The 21,540-nt window shown below is 47.8% G+C and overlaps 1 protein-coding gene across 8 annotated transcripts in view; it reads left to right on the top strand.

The window, feature by feature from the left end:
- Positions 1-21,540, top strand: part of col11a2 (collagen, type XI, alpha 2) — a 133,622-nt gene that overhangs the window by 10,494 nt on the left and 101,588 nt on the right. For 7 of the 8 annotated variants that reach the window (XM_041226022.1, XM_041226026.1, XM_041226029.1 and 4 more), the window contains exons 2-5: positions 5,123-5,287; positions 8,693-8,903; positions 15,633-15,795; positions 19,711-19,836. In XM_041226022.1, the coding sequence (XP_041081956.1) occupies positions 5,123-5,287; positions 8,693-8,903; positions 15,633-15,795; positions 19,711-19,836 (665 nt within the window). The remainder of the gene's footprint in view (positions 1-5,122; positions 5,288-8,692; positions 8,904-15,632; positions 15,796-19,710; positions 19,837-21,540) is intronic. The other variant, XM_041226023.1, reaches the window with a different exon arrangement.

Below are 21,540 nucleotides of genomic sequence, written 5' to 3'. Positions count from 1 at the left end.
AAGGGAGAGGCTGGCTGTGTGGGGCAGTGTTGAAGGGAGAGGCTGGCTGTGTGGTGCTGAGTTGAAGGGAGAGGCTGGCTGAAAGGGAGAGGCTGGCTGTGTGAAAGGGAGAGGCTGGCTGAGTGTTGAAGGGAGAGGCTGGCTGAGTAAGGCAGTGTTGAAGGGAGAGGCTGGCTGAGTAAGGCAGTGTTGAGTGTTGAAGGGAGAGGCTGGCTGTGTAAGGCAGTGTTGAAGGGAGAGGCTGGCTGTGTAAGGCAGTGTTGAAGGGAGAGGCTGGCTGTGTGGGGTAGTGTTGAAGGGAGAGGCTGGCTGTGTAAGGCAGTGTTGAAGGGAGAGGCTGGCTGTGTGGGGTAGTGTTGAAGGGAGAGGCTGGCTGTGTAAGGCAGTGTTGAAGGGAGAGGCTGGCTGTGTAGGGCAGTGTTGAAGGGAGAGGCTGGCTGTGTGGGGTAGTGTTGAAGGGAGAGGCTGGCTGTGTGGGGTAGTGTTGAAGGGAGAGGCTGGCTGTGTGGGGTAGTGTTGAAGGGAGAGGCTGGCTGTGTGGGGCAGTGTTGAAGGGAGAGGCTGGCTGTGTGGGGTAGTGTTGAAGGGAAAGGCTGGCTGTGTAAGGCAGTGTTGAAGGGAGAGGTTGGCTGTGTGGGGCAGTGTTGAAGGGAGAGGCTGGCTGTGTGGGGCAGTGTTGAAGGGAGAGGCTGGCTGTGTGGGGCAGTGTTAAAGGGAGAGAGGCTGACTGTGTTAGGCAATAGAAGAGATGTATGCTCCGAGCCGCTGTGCAGACAAGGTTGTGGGCTCTGAGCCGCTGCACAGACATAGTTGTGTGCTCTGAGCCGCTGCACAGAGAAAGCTTTGTGCTCCAAGCTGCTGCGCAGACAAGTCTGTGTGGTCCGAACTGCTGCGCAGACAAAGCTGTGTGCTCCGAGCCGCTGCTCAGACAGGTCTGTGTACTCCGAGCCGCTGTGCAGACAGAGCTGTGAATGCACTACAGTGTGGGTTTGAACCAGCACAGTGTGCACACAGGCAGGTTTTATTTGCTTTTTATTTGACGCAAACAGCAGCTCTCTGGAGGTGTGGGTTGGCCTGTTTTTTGTGTGCGGGGTGTTTGCTGTTTGTGTATTTGTTTTGCTAGAAGTGGAACTGAAAGCAAGGCTTGTGCAGACCTGGCAAAGCAATAAAGAAGGGATTATAGGAGAATAAAACTGAGAGGAGAGAGGGGGGAGACTGTGTCTCTGAGTGTGTATGTGTGTGTCTGTGTGTGTGTGTCTCAGTGTGTGTGTAGCTGTGTGTGTGTGTGTGTGTGTGTGTGTGTGTGTGTGTGTGTGTGTGTTTGTGTGTGTGTATGTGTGTGTGCGTCTCTGTGTGTTTCAGTGCATCTGTGTATGTGTGTCTCAGTGTGTCTGTGTTCGTCTGTCTGTGTGAGTCTGTGTGTGTGTGTGTCTGTGCTTGTGTATTTGTGTCTCAGTGCATCTGTGTGTGTCTGTGCTTGTGTATTTGTGTGTGTGTGTGTGTGTTGTGTGCGTGTGTGTGTTGCCACTGCACTGCACACCAGGGGAGACCTGGTTTTGATCCAGCACATTGCCCTCAAACCAGGTCTCCCGGTTCCTCCTGGAACCAGGTTTCAAGTCGCTATTCTTGAAAAAGTGGCTTTGTGTTCCCTTAGCTTTACTGAGTCTGTGAGTGTTTGTGTCTGTGTCTGTGTTTGTGTCTGTATGTCTCAGTGCATCTGTGTGTGTCTGTGTTTGTGTATCTGTGTGTCTGTATTTCTCAGTGCATCTGTGTGTATGTCTGTGTTTGTGTGTGTGTGTGTGTGTATATGCCTCGGTGCCTCTGTGTGTGTATGTCTCAGTGTCTCTTTGCGTCTGTGTGAGTGTGTGTGTGTGTGTTTGTAAATGTATTTTTTAATATAGTTAACATACTTGATGGCATTCTGTGAGATTGCAGAATGCTCCCCCTTGTGGGCAAATAAACATGTAAACATTGAATTTGTGGATTATTATTATTATTATTATTATTATTATTATTATTATTATTATTATTATTATTATTATTATATACCGGTACAGGGTTCAGAATGTATTATTACCAGTCTTGCCATGAGTTTGCCTATCCAGGCCTCCAGACCAAGGTGAAAGGCTGGTCCAGTGCATTAACAATAACCCACTGCACCACCTAGTCCCCAGATTGGAACCTCGTTGCATTAATATATAAAAGGCTAGTCTAATGCATTGGGATTAACCCACTAGTGCCACCTAGGCCCTTCACAGTGAACTTGTGAATATTTTCCTGAATGTTTTATTCACTCAGTTTTCCAGTTAATGCGTTGCACACAGCCGGCCGCAGTGCTGATTATATGAACCTATATGATGTGCACATTACTGATCGCCTCCAGACACACTGCAGCCCTCCCAGAGGACTCTGTGACTTATAGACTGAGACAGGAAGAGGTTTACAGTGATGGATTCCTGCCTGCCTGGAAAGCAAACCTGCACTCCTCTCCCTGAGACAGCAGAGCAGAAACGTCTTTGCTGTTCACTGAGACATTGAGAAAGACTAAGAGTTCAAATGCTCGTCACTGAATTTATAGCATTTGTTTTAGTATTTCTAAATTCGGCACTGCTGAGAGTTGTATATGATTAAAATGTTTAGTTTAGAGTCGTGATAAAAATGAGTTATATTTGAAATATTTTAATACATTACTTAGAATTAAAAAGCTTTTGGCAGGAGACTCTTAACTGATGTCTTGTTCTTCTTCTGATTCACTTGGTATCATTTTCAGTGTCAGTCGTTACATCCTGGGAGTGTTTTGTAAAGTTTAAAGCACCCCGGTGTCTCACTAGAGCTCTTAGAATCATGTCTAAACTCTGTGTCAGGTGCATCAGAGTAGAACCCTTACTACCCCCCGCCCCCATGCAACACTGCCCTCCAGTGGATGTAAGAACTACATCAGCAAGAAATAGCATATAAAAAAACTGTAGTGTTTCTAACACCCACTGGGGGTCTAATGGTGGAAACGCTTGAATTATTGCCTTTGAGAAGTTCATTCACTGAGGAATCTGGACCCTTAGTGTGTCAGTCCAGTTCTGGGAGCCGGTGTAAACATCTCTCTTTCACACTGACACACACACACAGTTACACACAGTCAGCGGTGACCTCTCTGTGACCCCATGACCCCTACTCGACTCAGGGTTGGTGCTGAAATTTTATCATTCTTACACTTCATTGAGTGGTTGATGCTGAGGAGATACTAGGAAGGGGGGAGGCTGGCTCTAGCGATTAGAGCTGAGTCTAGGAGGGAGGGAGGATGGCTCTAGTGGTTAGAGCTGAGTTTGGGAGGGAGGGAGACTGGCTCTAGTGTTTAGAGTTGAGTCTGGGAGGGAGGGAGGCTGGCTCTAGTGGTTAGGGCTGAGTCTGGGAGGGAGGGAGGCCTGTGGTTAGTCTCGACTCCCCTCAGATCCTCCATCCCTCCTACCCCGAGATTCACAAATCTCGACTCAAAACACCTCCCTCCCCTCTGACCGAGATCACAAAATCTCAACTCTCAGAGGGAGGGAGGGAGGCTGGCTCTAGTGGTTAGAGCTGAGTCTGGGAGGGAGGGAGGCTGGCTCTAGTGGTTAGAGCTGAGTCTGGGAGGGAGGGAGGCTTGATCTAGTGGTTAGAGCTGAGTCTGGAAGGGAGGGAGGGCTGGCTCTCGAATTAGAGCTCAGGACCACTCCCTGGGAGGGAGGGAGGCTTGATCTAGTGACTTAGGACCTGACCCTCCCGAATAAGGGGAAACCGAACTAGATCACAATCTCGAAATTAGGGAGAGGCTTGATCTAGTGGTTAGAGCTGAGTCTGGGAGGGAGGGAGGCTTGATCCAGTGGCTCTAGTGTTTAGAGCTGAGTCTGGGAGGGAGGGAGGCTTGATCCAGTGGTTAGAGCTGAGTCTGGAAGGGAGGGAGGCTTGATCTAGCTGTTATAGTTCTACCTCTCTTCCCCCCCTCTCTCTCCCTCTCTCATTGTTCTACTTGCTTTAATCATTTTAACAGTGTGGAATAAATATTCCATTCAATCAGATTTGATTCCCAGGAATTTGAGTGCCTCGGAAGGAATTCTGCAGATATAAAAGAAAACCAGTGAAGTATTTGATGTATTTTCCATATAGTCTGGAATGGTGTTTGTGATTTTTGAAGCTATTGAAATTGTTCAGGAGAGATCGACCCCCCCCCCCCCCATAGGGAGCGGGGAAGAGGGAGAGGGGGAGGGAGACAGGAGTTGGATTTCGTTCTGTGTGGGTCTCAGTCTAGTGAATATAATTCTGATTACAGAATTCCGAGAGGCTAGCTTACTTTCCTGTAGAATAAAATGTAATTCCTCCCCGCCTCCCCTACCTCTCCCATTCCACTGTGCTCCCAATTCCCAAAGTGAACTGCGTTCCTCGCTCTACCTTCAAATGGCTCCATGTTTCACAGCAGCTGTGTGTTAGTGTTAGAGTGTGAACTGCAGCAGTAAGAATGCATTGCAGTGTGCCAGAACTCTGCTGAAACCTCCTGTCAATCTCACTGGAGATGTAGTGCTGTATCTCACTGGAGATGTAGTGCTGTATCTCACTGGAGATGTAGTGCTGTATCTCACTGGAGATGTAGTGCTGTATCTCACTGGAGATGTAGTGCTGTATCTCACTGGGGATGTAGTGCTGTATCTCACTGGAGATGTAGTGCTGTATCTCACTGGAGATGTAGTGCTGTATCTCATTGTGGATGTAGTGTTGTATTTATGCATTAATGTGTGATCATTACCTGCATAATAATCAACGTGGTGTCCCAAGCTGATGGGGGTTAATGCTATTAGAAACAAAACTAATGGGGCTTTTTTCTGTTTGTATATGAAGACATTTACAATGTGCTTTTAGGGTATATGATGATTACTTTGGGCTGCTTGAATTTGTTTTTGCAGTTGAATGTGTATTTCCCTCTCTCCCCCTCCCCTCTCCTCTCACTCCCCTCTCCCATCTCTCTCTGTTCTCTCCTCCAAAACCTCTCTCCCCCTCCCTCTCTTTCACTCCCCTCTCTCTCTATCTCTCTCTCTTGCTCTCTCTCCTGTCTGGTTTGTATTGACCCCTCTCTCCCTCCTCCTCTCTCTGTCTCTAGCAGACCCTGTTGATGTATTGAAGGTGCTGCAGCTCCACACTCTCCCGGAGGGGGTCCAAAAGGCCCCTGGGTTCTGTCCCACTCGTCGCACGGGCCGCAGTGATGTGGCGTACAGGATATCCAAGCAAGCCCAGATCAGTGCCCCCACCAAGCAGCTCTTCTCAGGTGAGTCCCACCCAGCCCTGCAGGTAACAAGCAGCTGTCTCAGGGGAGTCCCAGCCCTGCCCTGCAGGTAACAAGCAGCTCTCTCAGGGGAGTCCCAGCCCTGCCCTACAGCTAACAAGCAGCTCTCTCAGGGGAGTCCCAGCCCTGCCCTACAGGTAACAAGCAGCTCTCTCAGGGGAGTCCCAGCCCTGCACTGCAGGTAAAAAGCAGCTCTCTCAGGGGAGTCCCAGCCCTGCACTGCAGGTAACAAGCAGCTCTCTCAGGGGAGTCCCACCCTGCCCTGCAGGTAACAAGCAGCTCTCTCAGGGGAGTCCTGTGGGATTCTTACCCTGAATACATTAGTTTCTTACCCATCCATACATCCCTCCTCCCACACACACACACACACACACACACACACACACACACACACACACACACAGGTCCCTGCAGTGCTGGTGTGGGAGTGCAGAGCAGGGGGATGAGATGATGTTTAGGAGCTGGTTCAGCAGAACCACCTCAAGTCACAGACGGGCCTGGACCAGAATCCTCAGGATCTGGACTTCTTGGTCATCATAATTTGGACTTGATTCCTGTTCAGAATTTGGGCTTGCTTTAAATCCTCTGGACTCAGGCTTTCATCATTAATCTGGGCTTGAACCCTCTTCAGAACCCTGCTTCAGAACCCTGCTTCAGAACCCTCTTCAGAAAGCTGCTTCAGAACCCTCTTCAGAACCATCTTCAGAACCCTGCTTCAGAACCCTCTTCAGAAAGTTGCTTCAAAACCCTCTTCAGAACCATCTTCAGAACCCTGCTTCAGAACCCTCTTCAGAACCATCTTCAGAACACTGCTTCAGAACCCTCTTCAGTACAGTGCTTCAGAACTCTGCTTCAGAACCGTCTTCAGTACTGTGCTTCAGAACTCTGCTTCGGAACCCTCTTCAGAACTCTGCTTCAGAACTCTCTTCACAACTTTGTTTTAGAACGCTGCTTCAGAACCCTCTTCAGAACCCTCTTCAGAACTCTGTTTTAGAACCCTCTTCAGAACCCTGCTTCAGATGTTTAAGGAGGACACAGAGATGTTTAAGGAGGACACAGACATGTTTAAGGAAGACACAGATATGTTTAGTGTATTAAATGATTAATAATGGATCAAGTGGCTACAGGCTACATCAGATCCTAGCTCACAGACAATATGGGCAATCCAGTGTCTTTATATAGCAAAATGGTTACAAATATTTTTTTCTATCCTATAGTGCCCATAGCTAAGTCCTAAAGCAGCCAATATGCCAGGTCCCTATAACTAAGTGAAATAAAAACCCTACACCTGATCACACACTCCAGTATATGAGATACAGAAAGCTTAATATAACGCTTACCCAATAATTAAAAATTCAACGCCTCAGTCAGTCAAGATTTTCTGGACCAGTTTCTAGTCTGTGTTTTCAGAAACCGGTGCTATACTGCAGCTCTGCTCACTTTATTGGAATGTTTCCCTGCTTCGAGCCGCATAAGGCTTAATTAAACTTAAAACATCTGGCTTTTTAGACAGCCCTTATTGCTAACATTAATAATATGGTTGTACTGTCTGGTTTGCTCCTTTAAGATTAATATTATATGCTCCATATTTTTCTAAATATGTGGGGTAATCTTTAATGACAATAGTTTGTGTATCATGCAGTTCCTTGTACTGATTAAGATAAGAATATATAGAAAGAGGTGTTTCTGACATATAGCACCTACTGCCAATCAGTTCCTTCTTCATAGATAAAAATAGCATCCCCTGCTTTTCAATTTTTTTCAATTCAAAGGATCCTTGCTCCATTGCTGCACCTCCCAGGTGTGGGTGACAGTCTTCAGGGCTGATACCTGCAAAAAACTTCTACCTTGTTGGCCAGGCTCCCGTCTTTGCATTCTCATCTGCATCACCAGTGGGGAAACCCGGGCTCCTATCTTTGCATTCTCATCTGCATCATCAGTGGGGAAACCCGGGCTCCTATCTTTGCATTCTCATCTGCATCATCAGTGGGGAAACCCGGGCTCCTATCTTTGCATTCTCATCTGCATCACCAGTGGGGAAACCCGGGCTCCTATCTTTGCATTCTCATCTGCATCATCAGTGGGGAAACCCGGGCTCCTATCTTTGCATTCTCATCTGCATCATCAGTGGGGAAACCCGGGCTCCTATCTTTGCATTCTCATCTGCATCATCAGTGGGGAAACCCCACAGAAATGAAGCTGCTTCTATTGAAGAGCCAACCAGCTCTGCCACACACACCTGCCACTCAAAGTGTGCAAGGGTCTTGTACAAGGAAGGAGAGGTTTTAGGGTCACTCGTGACAGTTTGCATCATCAAACAGGAACTGAACTTCAGTTACTTCAGAGACCTCAGCACATAGACTTGGGCTTGGGTCTTCAGAACCTGGGTTTGAAGCTTCAGAACCTGGGCTTGAATCTTAGCAGACTTTTACTTTGCAGTAGCACATTTGTGCATCATTCACTTCCACAGCATGGTGCTAGTGCAGTCTAATGCAGTTCAGCTGCTCTCATGACCCCCAGTGTTGTTGCAGGTCATCCTAGTCTAGTTCATCTGAAATGCTTTTGTAGTTTCAGTGTAGTTCTGCAGTAGTTTTATTATAATTATCAGTGTACTTCTGCTGTAGTTAGTGTAGATATGTTCTAATCCCCATTTTACTGCTGTTTTGTGCTTGTATTGTAGTTACAATGTAGTTACAGTGTAATTCTGTAGTAACCCTTCTGTATCCATGCTTCTCTGTGTATTCTCACTCCTGTCTCTCTGTGTAGTTCTGTAGTTCTCACTCCTGTCTCTCTGTGTAGTTCTCACTCCTGTCTCTCTCTCTGTAGTTCTCACTCCTCTCTCTCTGTGTAGTTCTGTAGTTTTCACTCCTCTATCTCTGTAGTTCTATAGTTCTCACTCCTTTTTCTCTCTGTAGTTCTGTAGTTCTGACTCCTGTCTCTCTCTGTAATTCTGTAGTTCTCACTCCTCTCTCTGTAGTTCTGTAGTTCTCACGCCTCTCTCTCTCTCTCTATCTCTCTGTAGTTCTCACTCCTCTCTCTCTCTGTAGTTCTGTAGTTCTCACTCCTCTCTGTAGTTCTGTAGTTCTCACTCCTCTCTCTCTGTAGTTCTGTAGTTCTCACTCCTCTCTCTGTAGTTCTGTAGTTCTCACTCCTCTCTCTCTCTCTCTCTACTCCTCTCTCTCTCTTCTCTGAGTTCTCAGACAAGACATCTATATCTGCTAAGACTGTAGTTAGAGGGACCCTCCTCTCTCTCTGACATCAGAGAGAGTCTCTCTCTCCCTCTCTCTCTCTCTCTCTCTCTCTCTATCTCTCTTTGTAGTTCTGTAGTTCTGACTCCTGTCTCTCTCTCTCTCTCTCTGTAGTTCTCACTCCTGTTTCTCTGTGCAGGTCAGTTCCCGGAGAACTTCTCGATCATGGCTCTGGTGAAGGCGACGGCGGGGCTGCAGGCATTCCTGCTCTCGGTGTACAGCGGGCAGGGGGTGCAGCAGCTGGGCGTGGAGCTGGGCCGGTCCCCCGTCTTCCTGTATGAGGACCAGAATGGGAAACCAGTTCCTGAGGACTACCCACTCTTCAAAGGGATCAACCTGGCCGACGGAAAGTCAGTACCAGAGCCCTGAGCAATAATGATCAACCAGAGCCCTGAGCAATACTGATCAACCAGAGCCCTAAGCAATACTGATCAACCAGAACCCTGAGCAATACTGATCAACCAGAGCCCTGAGCAATACTGATCAACCAGAGCCCTGAGCAATACTGATCAACCAGAGCCCTGAGCAATACTGATCAACCAGAGCCCTGAGCAATACTGATCAACCAGAGCCCTGAGCAATACTGATACACCAGAGCCCTGAGCAATACTGATCAACCATTGCCCTGAGCAATACTGATGCACCAGAGCCCTGAGCAATACTAATCAACCAGAGTCCTGAGTAATACTGATCAACCAGTGCCCTGAGCAATACTGATGCACCAGAGCCCTGAGCAATACTGATGCACCAGAGCCCTGAGTAAATACCTGTGTGAGGCGAGAGTGTATTAAATGGAATGTCCAGACAGTAATTTATGTGTACAGAAATAAAATAATTTATTTTTATTTTCTATACACAACAAAATGATTAAATAACAAAAGAAAAACAAAATGGTGTGAGGGAAGGAGTGCAGGGGTGAAATCCAAAACAAACATGTGATGACTCGTCTTTAATTTGTCTTCGTGGTGATCATACATAAAAAAAAAAAGACAAAAGAAATGTTAGTATTTCAAAAAAAACCCGCTGCACAAAACCAGTCTCTCCCTTCACCCGTTACTCCTCCTACTTTTACTTTCGGACCAACCCCGAACACAGTAGTACGTTCCCTTTAGTATGTAATGTCCCGCCTCTGTAGTCAGTGGAACACCAATCCCCAACCGACACGTGTCCTTATCCTTCACTTGACTCCAGTGGCTGGAAGTTACATACTCGTACTTCCGCCCCTCACCAAGGTGCCGCCCCTCAAAAGATGACTTTTGCCATGGTCACGAGATCTTGGTAAGGGAAGTCCCGAGTTGGTTTGATGCCACCTACTGTCGGGAGGCTGAATCACAGACCGAAAACCCCTTTGACTCATCACATATCCCACCCCTCAGAGTGGAGCCGAAGGAACACTCGGAAACCTCTAACCCTTCCCTTTTACCTCCCTCCCGGGAAAAAAAATCAGCATTTTGATGTAACTTACCCGCACGATACCTTATTTGAAAGGCGAAGGGTTGGAGCGCCAGGTACCACCGCGTAATCCTAGCGTTTGAATCCTTCATCGTGTCTAACCACTTTAAAGAAGCGTGATCTGTGATGAGTACAAAGGGTCGTCCCAGAAGATAGTATTTTAAAGATTCCACTGCCCATTTCACTGCCAGGCATTCTTTCTCCACTACCGAATACCTCTGTTCTCTGGGCAGTAACTTCCGACTGATGTATAGTATCGGGTGTTCTATACCATCTCTCTCCTGGGACAGAACCGCCCCCAGACCAGTCTGCGATGCATCTGTCTGCAGGACGAACTCTCGGCTGAAATCCGGGCTTATTAATGCTGGGGCCTGACTCAAATTAGTTTTAATAGATTCCAAGGCTGTCTGACACTCTGCACTCCACTTAACTTTATTTGGAGCGTTCTTTTTAGTGAGATCAGTGAGAGGGGCGGCTATAGTGGAAAAGTGTGGAATAAAGCGGCGGTAATAACCAGCCAACCCTAACAGTGATCTCACCTGGGTTTTCGTGGTAGGTACCGGTGAATCCAACAAAGCCTGGACTTTTGAAACCAACGGTTTCACTCTACCCTTACCCATTATGAAACCTAAATATTTAGTTTCTTCTTTTCCAATAGCGCACTTTGCCATGTTCGCTGTGAGCCCCGCCCTCCTCAGAGACTGTAAGACGGCTTCTAATCTAGTCAAATGTTCTCTCCAGGAAGAACTATAAATGACTACATCATCGATATACGCAGCTGCATACTCTCGATGAGGTTGTAAAACCCTGTCCATTAGTCTCTGAAAAGTAGCAGGCGCTCCATGAAGTCCGAACGGCATAGTACAAAATTGAAAAAGACCCTCTGGGGTTGAAAATGCCGTTTTCTCACGAGAGGCTTTCGTTAATGGAATTTGCCAATATCCTTTCGTCAGATCCAGAGTTGAAATAAACCGAGCTTGCCCCAGTTTGTCTAAGAGTTCATCTACTCGAGGCATGGGATATGCATCAAACTTGGAGATAGCATTCACCCTCCTAAAATCGATACATAATCGTAGTGACCCATCTGGCTTGTCTATTGGTACTATTGGGCTACACCACTCACTTCGGGAAGGTTCAATTACCCCAAGTTTCAACATACACTCCACCTCCCTTCGAACAGAATCTCTCCGACTCTCTGGAATGCGATACGGTCTCTGTCTAACTCTTAGACCTGGCGGAGTGATAATAGCATGTTCGATCAAATGCGTTCTTCCAGGCACGTTAGAAAACACATCACTGAACATTTTAATTAGATTGCTTACCTCTTCACGCTGATCAGGAGTTAATTGTTCCCCCATCGGGACCTCAATTGCTGACTCTGACTCAATTGAGGGTCCAAAATCCTCTCCCTCCTGTACAGGAGATATAAAATGGACTTCCCGTTCTTTCCACGGTTTCAGGAGATTAACATGATAAATTTGACTTTCTTTCCGACGCCCAGGCTGTCGGATCTCATAATTGACTTTACCAATTGCTCGAATAACCTGAAAGGGACCCTGCCATTTAGCAAACAACTTAGATTCCGATGAGGGCAACAATAACAACACTTTATCTCCAGGTCGAAAGTTCCGAATTCTTGCATTTTTATTGTAGCTTTGTTGCTGCTTCTGCTGTGCCGCTTTGAGATTGTCATGTGCCAATCGACCGACTAATTCTAAGCGATCGCGTAACTGCAACACGTATTTTACTACATTTTTAGACTCCTTTGACTGTTCTTCCCAGCCTTCTCTTATGAGATCCAAGATACCCCGCGGCTGCCGACCGTACAAGAGCTCAAACGGGGAAAACCCCGTTGAGGATTGTGGTACCTCGCGAACTGCAAAGAGCAAGTAGGGAAGCAGTTTAGCCCAATTGCGTTTTTCTTGATCTACAAAGCGGCGCAACATATTTTTCAAAGTCTGATTAAATCGTTCAACAAGCCCATCCGTTTGTGGATGAAAAACTGAGGTTCTAATTGAACGAATTTTCAATAATTTATATAGTTGCTGAATACAGTCTGACATAAAATTAGTGCCCTGATCAGTGAGAATTTCTTTCGGGATTCCCACCCTAGAGAATATTTTTACCAATTCATTCGCTACAGCTATTGCATTCATAGAGCGTAAGGGAACAGCTTCTGGATATCTCGTTGCGTAGTCCACTACTACTAAAATATACCGATATCCTGACTCTGTTCCCTCCAGAGGGCCTACTAAATCTACACCAATCCTTTCAAACGGTACCCCAATAATTGGAAGTGGAACCAGAGGTGCGGGGCGAACTGACTTAGGGGCAGCTAATTGACATTCAGGACACTCCGATACATACTTCCGCACAAGACCATAAACCCCAGGCCAAAAAAACCGGGCCAGAATTCGTTCCTGAGTCTTTTCAGTTCCCAAATGACCTGAAAATGGAATGTCATGCGCCAATCTCATGACTTCTGACTGAAAAGGCCTAGGAACCAATAACTGTTTTACGAGCTGTCCCGTCCCGGGAGCCCGGGTTATTCTATATAATAAGTGCCCAGATACAGAAAAATGCGGAAATACCACCGGTTGTCCTTCCTGCATATCCTTCCCCTCGATATATCTAACCTGTTTCCAAGCATACCGTAACGTGGGATCATTTTGTTGTTCATATCCCAAGTCAATATCTCGGTCCCAATGGTTAGGTACACAGAGAGGAGTGTCTTTTATTACATGACCTTCCACCTCAGTAACCTCGCAGCCCCGGTTACACTGAATACCTACTCCCTTTCCTTGCCGTTTCAACGATTGGTTTACTTTTGTGTCAGACCCCTCCCCTTGTCGTCTCAGAGTTCCCTCATATTTTTCCACCCGACGCTCTCTTTTTGTTTTTCTTGGGCGGATTTTAGGGTTAAACAGGTCGGATTGCAACGGAAAAATCTCGCCAATTGTTTTCTCCTGTTGCTTTAATTGTCCCCTGGTAGAAACTAAGACCATTTCCCGACCTAAAATACGATCAAAAAACGGCCAGTCTCTTCCCAGGAGAACAGGGTATGGTAAACATTGCGCTACAGCCACTTTAACGCAAGCTGAATAATCACCTACAATAAGTCTAACTTTAGTGGTGGGATAAACCCGAGTTTCTCCATGAATACAGGAGATAGCCACTTTACCCTGTGGCTCCCAGGCTACCCCATCCAAGAGAGCTTGCCGAATCAATGTTTGTGCACACCCAGAGTCCGCAAATGCGTAAGTACTCTTTCCCCCGACCTGTACTCTTAACTGATAAGGGCCCTCCCGACATTCCCCAGTGTTCCTACCTGTTACTGCTGACCAGGATCTTGTCGCCAGGTCCACCTTTATTACTGGACAATTCCTGGCAATGTGTCCAGGCTCATTACATTGGTAGCACACTTGGTTAGGAGGCATCAACGGAGTTAATCTGTCCTGCGAGTCCGCGACCGGCAGGTTAGGGGGATTCTCTCTCGCCCAGGATGGGGCTAACCTCGACCTCCATGGTCTGAAGGTCCGGTTACCCCCTCTGGGCTTCATTGGTTGGTTGGTCCGAGTTAGTTTAGGGGCAGGAGTGGGGTCTGACCCGGCACCTTCGTTTGCGTCTTCGTAGGCCTCCGCCAGGAGGAGGGCATCCTCGAGAGTGGTAGGTCTATTCCTCTTAATCCACTCTCGATTCCCTGGCGGTAGTATAGACGCAAACTGTTCTATAACTATTTTCTGCACCAGTTCTTGGGGTGTATGTTCTTCTGGCCGCAGCCACCGGGTGCACTGATCTAAAAGATATTGTCCCGCAACCCGGGGCCGCATCCCCTTGGACAGCTGGTATTCCCGAAAACGGCGCCGGTATGTTTCCTCCGTGATCCCGAGGCGTGAGAGAATGGCTTCTTTAACTTTAACATAGTCCCCTGCATTCGTGGCCGTCAGGGCTCGATACGCTGCCTGAGCTTCCCCTGTCAGGCAGGGTGCCAATTTCATGGCCCAGTGTTCCCTAGGCCACTCTGCAGCCTCTGCCACTCTCTCAAACGTAATCAAGAAAGCCTCGGGATCATCTTCCGAGGTCATCTTCTGAAGATTAGGCTGAGCTGCAAACATCCGGACAACCGCTCTCTCTGATGTTGATATTGATAGTTTTTCTACCAGCTGTCCCAAGAACTGGGCGAGCTGTTCCAGGTGCCGTGTCTCTCTCTCCTCTCGCTTCTCCTCCTGCTCCCTAAACATTGTCAAAACTGTAGCTGGATCCATTTTCACTTCTGACACCACGTGTGAGGCGAGAGTGTATTAAATGGAATGTCCAGACAGTAATTTATGTGTACAGAAATAAAATAATTTATTTTTATTTTCTATACACAACAAAATAATTAAATAACAAAAGAAAACAAAATGGTGTGAGGGAAGGAGTGCAGGGGTGAAATCCAAAACAAACTGATGACTCGTCTTTAATTTGTCTTCGTGGTGATCATAAACAAAAAAAAAGACAAAAGAAATGTTAGTATTTCAAAAAAACCCGCTGCACAAAACCAGTATCTCCCTTCACCCGTGACTCCTCCTACTTTTACTTTCGGACCAACCCCGAACACAGTAGTACGTTCCCTTTAGTATGTAATGTCCCGCCTCTGTAGTCAGTGGAACACCAATCCCCAACCGACACGTGTCCTTCTCCTTCACTTGACTCCAGTGGCTGGAATTTACATACTCGTACTTCCGCCCCTCACCAAGGTGCCGCCCCTCAAAAGATGACTTTTGCCATGGTCACGAGATCTTGGTAAGGGAAGTCCCGAGTTGGTTTGATGCCACCTACTGTCGGGAGGCTGAATCACAGACCGAAACCCCTTTGACTCATCACATATCCCTATGTGGTCTCGGACGGCAATACTGATGCACCAGAGCCCTGAGCAATACTGATCAACCAGAGTCCTGAGCAATACTGATCAACCAGAGCCCTGAGCAATACTGATCAACCATTGCCCTGACCAATTGCCCTGACCAATACTGATGCACCAGAGCCCTGAGCAATACTGATGCACCAGAGCCCTGAGCAATACTGATCAACCAGAGCCCTGAGCAATACTGATCCACCAGAGCCCTGAGCAATACTGATCAACCAGAGCCCTGAGTAATAGTGATACACCAGAGCCCTGAGTAATACTGATACACCAGAGCCCTGAGCAATACTGATCAACCAGAGCCCTGAGCAATACTGATCAACCAGAGCCCTGAGCAATACTGATCAACCAAAGCCCTGAGCAATACTGATACTCCAGAGCCCTGAGCAATACTGATCAACCAGAACCCTCAGCAATACTGATATACTGATACCATGTCTGTGTGTAAGTGTGTGTGAGAGATCACTGTTCAGTGGAGTGAACTTAGTCAACATCAAGTCACTGTGCTCACCAAGACCAAGAAGAATACTCTACCTGTCTGTGTATGTGTGTGAGAGACAATGAGTGAGATATACTACCCACAAATATCATTAACACCCAGCAATACCCTATCTGTGTGAGAGATTGAGGGAGTGTGTTTGTAGGTGTGTCTTCCACTCTTTCTCTACTCTTTCTCTATCTATTCCTGTCCCACCATGCTGTTTCCCCTCCTCTGCTGCAGGTGGCACCGTGTGGCTCTCAGTGTGCAGAAGAAGGAAGTGACACTCATCCTGGACTGTAAGAAGCGCATCAGCAAGCCCCTCCCCCGCAGTGACAAGCCCACCATCGACACCAAGGGCATTGTGGTGTTCGGCAGCAGGATCCTGGATGAGGAGGTGTTTGAGGTGAGACACCCTGCACCCTGACACTGCACCATATACACTGCATCCTGCATCCTGCACCCTGCACACTGCATCCTGAACACTGCACCCTGACAATGCACGCTACACACTACACCCTGCACACTGCACCCTGCACCCTGACAATGCACCCTACACACTACACACTGCACTCTGCACCCTGACAATGTACCCTACACACTACACCCTGCACACCGCACCCTGATCACTGCACCCTGCACCCTGACAATGCACCATACACACTACACCCTGCAAACTGCACCCTGCACCCTGACAATGCACCATACACACTACACCCTGCACACTGAACCCTGCACCCTGCAATGCACCCTACAAACTACACCCTGCACAGTGCACCGTGACCCTGCACCCTACACACTACACCCTGGACCCTGCACACTGCACCCTGAACACTACACACTGCACACTGCAGCCTGAACACTACACCCTGCAATCCCTGAGCAGTGCACACTGCACCCTGGACACTGCACACTGCACCCTGCACCCTGAACACTGCACCCTGCACCCTGAACCCTGCACACTGCACCCTGAACACTGCACCCTGACACTGCGCACTGCACATTGAACATTGCATCCTGAACACTGCACCCTGAACACTGCGCCCTGCACCCTGCACCCTGAACACTGAACATTGCATCCTGAACACTGCACCCTGAACACTACACCCTGCATCCTGAACACTGCACCCTGCACCCTGAACACTGCACCCTGAACACTGCACACTGAACCCTGAACACTACACACTGCACACTGCATCCTGAATGCTGAAATTCATCCTACACCATTGCATCCTGCACCATGAAAACTGCACACTACACCATGCACCTTGCACACCACACCCTGCACACTACACACTGCACCATGAACACTGCACACTGCACCCTGCACCCTGAACACTACACCCTGCATCCTGCATCCAACGAACTACACACTGCACCTTGCATCCTACACACTATAAGTTGCACCCTGAATCCTAAACACTACACACTGCACCCTACACACTGCACCCTGCAACCTACACACCACACACTGCACCCTGCATCCTGAACACTACACATAGCATCCTGCACCCTCTATCCTGCACATTACAGAACACACACTGCACCCTGCACCCTACACACTGCATTCTACACACTGCACACTACACACTGCACCCTGCTCACTGCACCCTAAACATGACTGCATAATACACACTGCATCCTGAACCCTGCACCATGCACACTGCACCCTGCACACTGACACTGCACCCTACTCAATACACATAACACCCAGAACAGTGCACACTACACCTCACACCCTGCATCCTACACACTGCACCATGCACACTACACACTGCATCCTACACACTTCACCCTACACACTACACACTGTACCTGCACCCTAAACATGACTGCATAATACACACTGCATCCTGAACCCTGCACCATGCACACTGCACCCTGCACACTGACACTGCACCCTACTCAATACACATAACACCCAGAACAGTGCACACTACACCTCACACCCTGCAACCTACACGCTGCACCCTGCATCCTACGCACCACACACTGCACCCTGACTCCTACACACTACACAGAGCACCCTACACACTACACACGTCAACCAGCACCCTGCACACTACACACTGCATTGTGCACACTGCACCCTGCACCCTGCACACTGCACACTGCACCCTGCACACTACACACAAGACCCTACACACTGCACCATACAAACTACACACTGCACCTTGCACACTGCACCCTGCATCCTATGCACTACACACTGCAACAATCATTCTACACACTATACACTGCACCCTACAAACTGTAACCTGCAACCTGCGCACTACAAAGTGCACCCTGGACGCTCCACACTACAATATGCACACTACACACTGCATATTGCACCCTTCACACTACATATAGCACACTGCACCCTGCACTCTGCACACTACACACTACACACTGCACCCTACACACTACACACTGCACCCTACACACTGAAACGCTGCAGACTACACACAGCACATTGCACCCTGCACTCTGCACACTACACACTACACACTGCACCCTACACACTACACACTGCACCCTACACACTGAAACGCTGCAGACTACACACAGCACATTGCACCCTGCACTCTACATTCTACACACTGCACCCTGCACCCTACACACTGTACCCTGCACACTACATACTGCACATTGCACACTGCACCCTACACACGACACTCGGCACCCTGCACGCTGCATCCTGCAACCTACACACTGCACCCTGCACTCTGCACTCTACACACTGCGCCCTGCACACTGTGCAGTTCACACTGCACCCTGTGCACTGCGCAGTTTACACTGCACCTTACAAACTGCAACCTGCACACTACACCCTACACAATACACATTGCACCCTGCACATGCCACACCGTACATGACACACTGCACCCTGCACACTACATCCTGTATATTGGATCCTGCACCCTACACACTGCACCTTACAAATTGCCCCCTTCACCCTGCACCCTGCACCCTATACACTACACACTGCACATTAAACCTTTCACACCACACACTGCACCCTACACACTACACCTTCAACATTACACACTGCACCCTGCACCTTACACCCTACATCTTGCACCCTAAACCTTAAACTCTATATCCAAGACATCCCTACACCCTACCCCATTCCAACAGCCCTGCATCACAGACACTATCCCTTTACACACTCCACATTAAACCCTACACCCTACACTGTGAACCTTTAATTCCTACACCCTGACACACACTCTGCCGTCTGCTCCATAAACATTTCACCCATCACCCTGAACAATAATCACTACCCCTACTACCCTACCCTACTTCAATACCCCTACCATCTGAACCCTACTCCAATACCCCTACCATCCTACCCCTACTCCAGTACCCTTACCACCTGACCCCTACTCCAACACCCCTACCACCCAACCCCTACTCCAATACCCCTACAACCTGACCCCTACTCCAATATACCTGTCACCTGACACCTACTCCAATACCCCTATTACCAACCCCTACTCCAATACCCTTACACCATTAACACTGTCCTCGACCCCCTAGAGAAAAATCAATTTTCTCTCACAGCTCTCCACCACAGCAGAGAGGAGAGAGAGGGAGCAAGTGGAGAACCCATGTGTGTGCATGTGCGCATGCATGTGTGCACATGTATGTACGTGTGTGTGCCTGTGTGTTTCTGTATCTTTGTCTGAAGCAGACCAGGAGCGCTGCTGTGTGTCTCTCTATCAGGCTCTCTTAATGTACGTAATGTATTTAAGTACTTACCAAATGTATGAGTCAAGAATAACACTACAAGCAGATGTATTGAAAGGCCTCTGCTCTGCACTTCCAATGAGGAGACTGCAGGCCGCAAGATACTGAACAGAGATTAATGCTTCCTATTTTATTTTATTTGTTAAACTCACTGGGGTGTGCAGTTAGTCTAAACACTACTTCAGTTAGACAGTACATACATGAAACGTAATGAGTAGTACTGCACTTTAGCTAGGATGTGATCTTTTCTTAGGGGGATTAATAAAAAAAAACATAAAATGAACTTGTCTAATTAAAAACATATTTACTCCCTGTCCCCTCTCACCTCTTCTTTCCCCCTTCTCCCCTCTGCTCTCCTCTCTGCTCCCCCTCTCTCCCCTCTGCTCTCCCCTCTCCCCTCTCCTCTCCCCTCTCCCCTCTGCTCTCCCCGATCTCCCCTCTCTGCTCCCCCTCCTCTCCTCTCTGCTCCCATCTCTCTCCTCTCTGCTCTCCCCTCTCTCCCCTCTGCTCTCCCCTCTCTCCCCTCTCTCCTCTCCCTCTCTCCTCTCTGCTCTCCCCTCTCTCTCCTCTCCTCTCTTCTCTCTCACAGGGTGATATCCAGCAGCTCCTGATCGCCTCTAACCCCCAGGCTGCGTATGATTACTGTGAGCACTACAGCCCTGACTGCGACACTGCGCTGCCCGACATACCTCAAGCACAGGAGGCTAAAGACTACGTGAGTAACAGAACCCTATAGTGAGCCCACTCTGCCCCCTTGCTGAAGCCAGGGTGCCCCCTTAACAAGGCAAGTGTACCCCCTTATTAAGCCTTGTGTACCCTCTAAATGAGGCCGGGGTACTCCCTTACGGAGGTTAGGATACCCCCTTAACAAGACCAGAGCCCTCCCTCAACAGATAATCGTACCCCTTCTCAAAAAAAGGCAAAACATTAAAATCAATGCAAGTGCAGTGACTACCCACAGTGCTCTCCCACCACAATGAAAGCAGCATGACTGGCTGCAGTGTTTGTTCTGCATTTTACAAAAACAATGCGACCCCTGTCTTGACATCACAGAAACATCGGCGCTCATCTGGTTCCCAGTAGCTGATTGATCTCAAAACTTCTCCAGCTCAGTCTCTTTAGGGATAAGTCTGGGACCAGTCATTCTCATTAATAAATGTCTATTTGCACTTGCTTATAAAACCTGTTGTCTACTTTTTGAAGAGGGGATGAATGTCTGTTCAGGGAAACCAAGCTATTTATTGAGGAAGACAGAGGCAGCCCAATGCCTCAACTACCCAGCAACACAAGACCAACAGGGGGTTTAAATATCTATATATTCATTTCGAAAGTGGAACAAATTGGTTACTTTAATATTGTTGGAAATGGAATTATATTGTAACTGCAACTGCAGTTTTAGATCACTAGACTAGAATGGACTAGAATTATGCAGTAACTGTAATTTAAGATCACTGGACTGGACTACAATTACACTGTAACTGCAGTTTGAGATCTCCAGATTAGATTTTACACAAATCATATTGTAACTGCAGTTTGAAAGCCTCAGACTATGTTAGAATTAATTTTACAGTGGGTAAGTGTAGCATGTCATAGATAAATGTATACTGACATTATTTGGGACACTGCCCCCTAGTGGATAGCACAGGACTCTCAGTCAGCAGCGTGGATTTGAATCTTGTGAGCAGGAAATTATTCATCAAAGTACAAAAATCTGAGCTTAACTTCCTCCAGCGCAAGTGCATTATGGGTAGATGGTGGAGGTAGCACTCCCATGATGCATTTCCAGTTGGCTCCACCCCCTAGGAGGAAGTTGCATTTCTCCCTGAGGTTGCCAGGCAACCGGATGGATTTTCCCAATGATGTAATGAGCGGGGATACAATCACATGACCCAGTGGTACAGCATGGACTTTTGAGTTTAAAGAATGTTGTTTTCAAACTCTATTTTTTAAAATTAAATTCAGTTTGCAATTCACGAAACTGTTCTAGACTGTTGTCACTAGAACAACAGTCTAGAACAGTCTACAATAGTTCTGAACATTTCTGTATATTCACAATGTCATTAAACATTCTAGAGTTTAAAAGCAGCATTCTTTAAGAGAGGAACTTGGTTCGGGTAGGGTATCAGAGTTAACGGATGTTATTTGACTTGTAAATCATGTTTTGTTTCAGTCATCCTAATCTGAATAGAGCTCTCGGAATCATGTCTACCCTCAAAATATAGTATAACCTTTACAAACCAGTCCCGCCACAAACACTCTGCCCCTTAAGCCCGCCGCACACAGCCCGACTCATCTCGTCTGAGTTTGCACAGATTCTGTGATCAGTTGTGCTCAGTTCTGGTTTGACGTGGTAGTTGAGTTTTTCCCGACTGGGTGTCGCACACTGCTAAGACTGAATTAGACTGACCACAACTAGATT

Source organism: Polyodon spathula, chromosome 24 (genome assembly GCF_017654505.1).
Source record: "Polyodon spathula isolate WHYD16114869_AA chromosome 24, ASM1765450v1, whole genome shotgun sequence".
NCBI classification, from domain to species: domain Eukaryota; kingdom Metazoa; phylum Chordata; class Actinopteri; order Acipenseriformes; family Polyodontidae; genus Polyodon; species Polyodon spathula.
The sequence above is the reverse complement of the archived record's forward strand: the minus strand, read 5'-3'. Positions and strand labels throughout refer to the sequence as shown.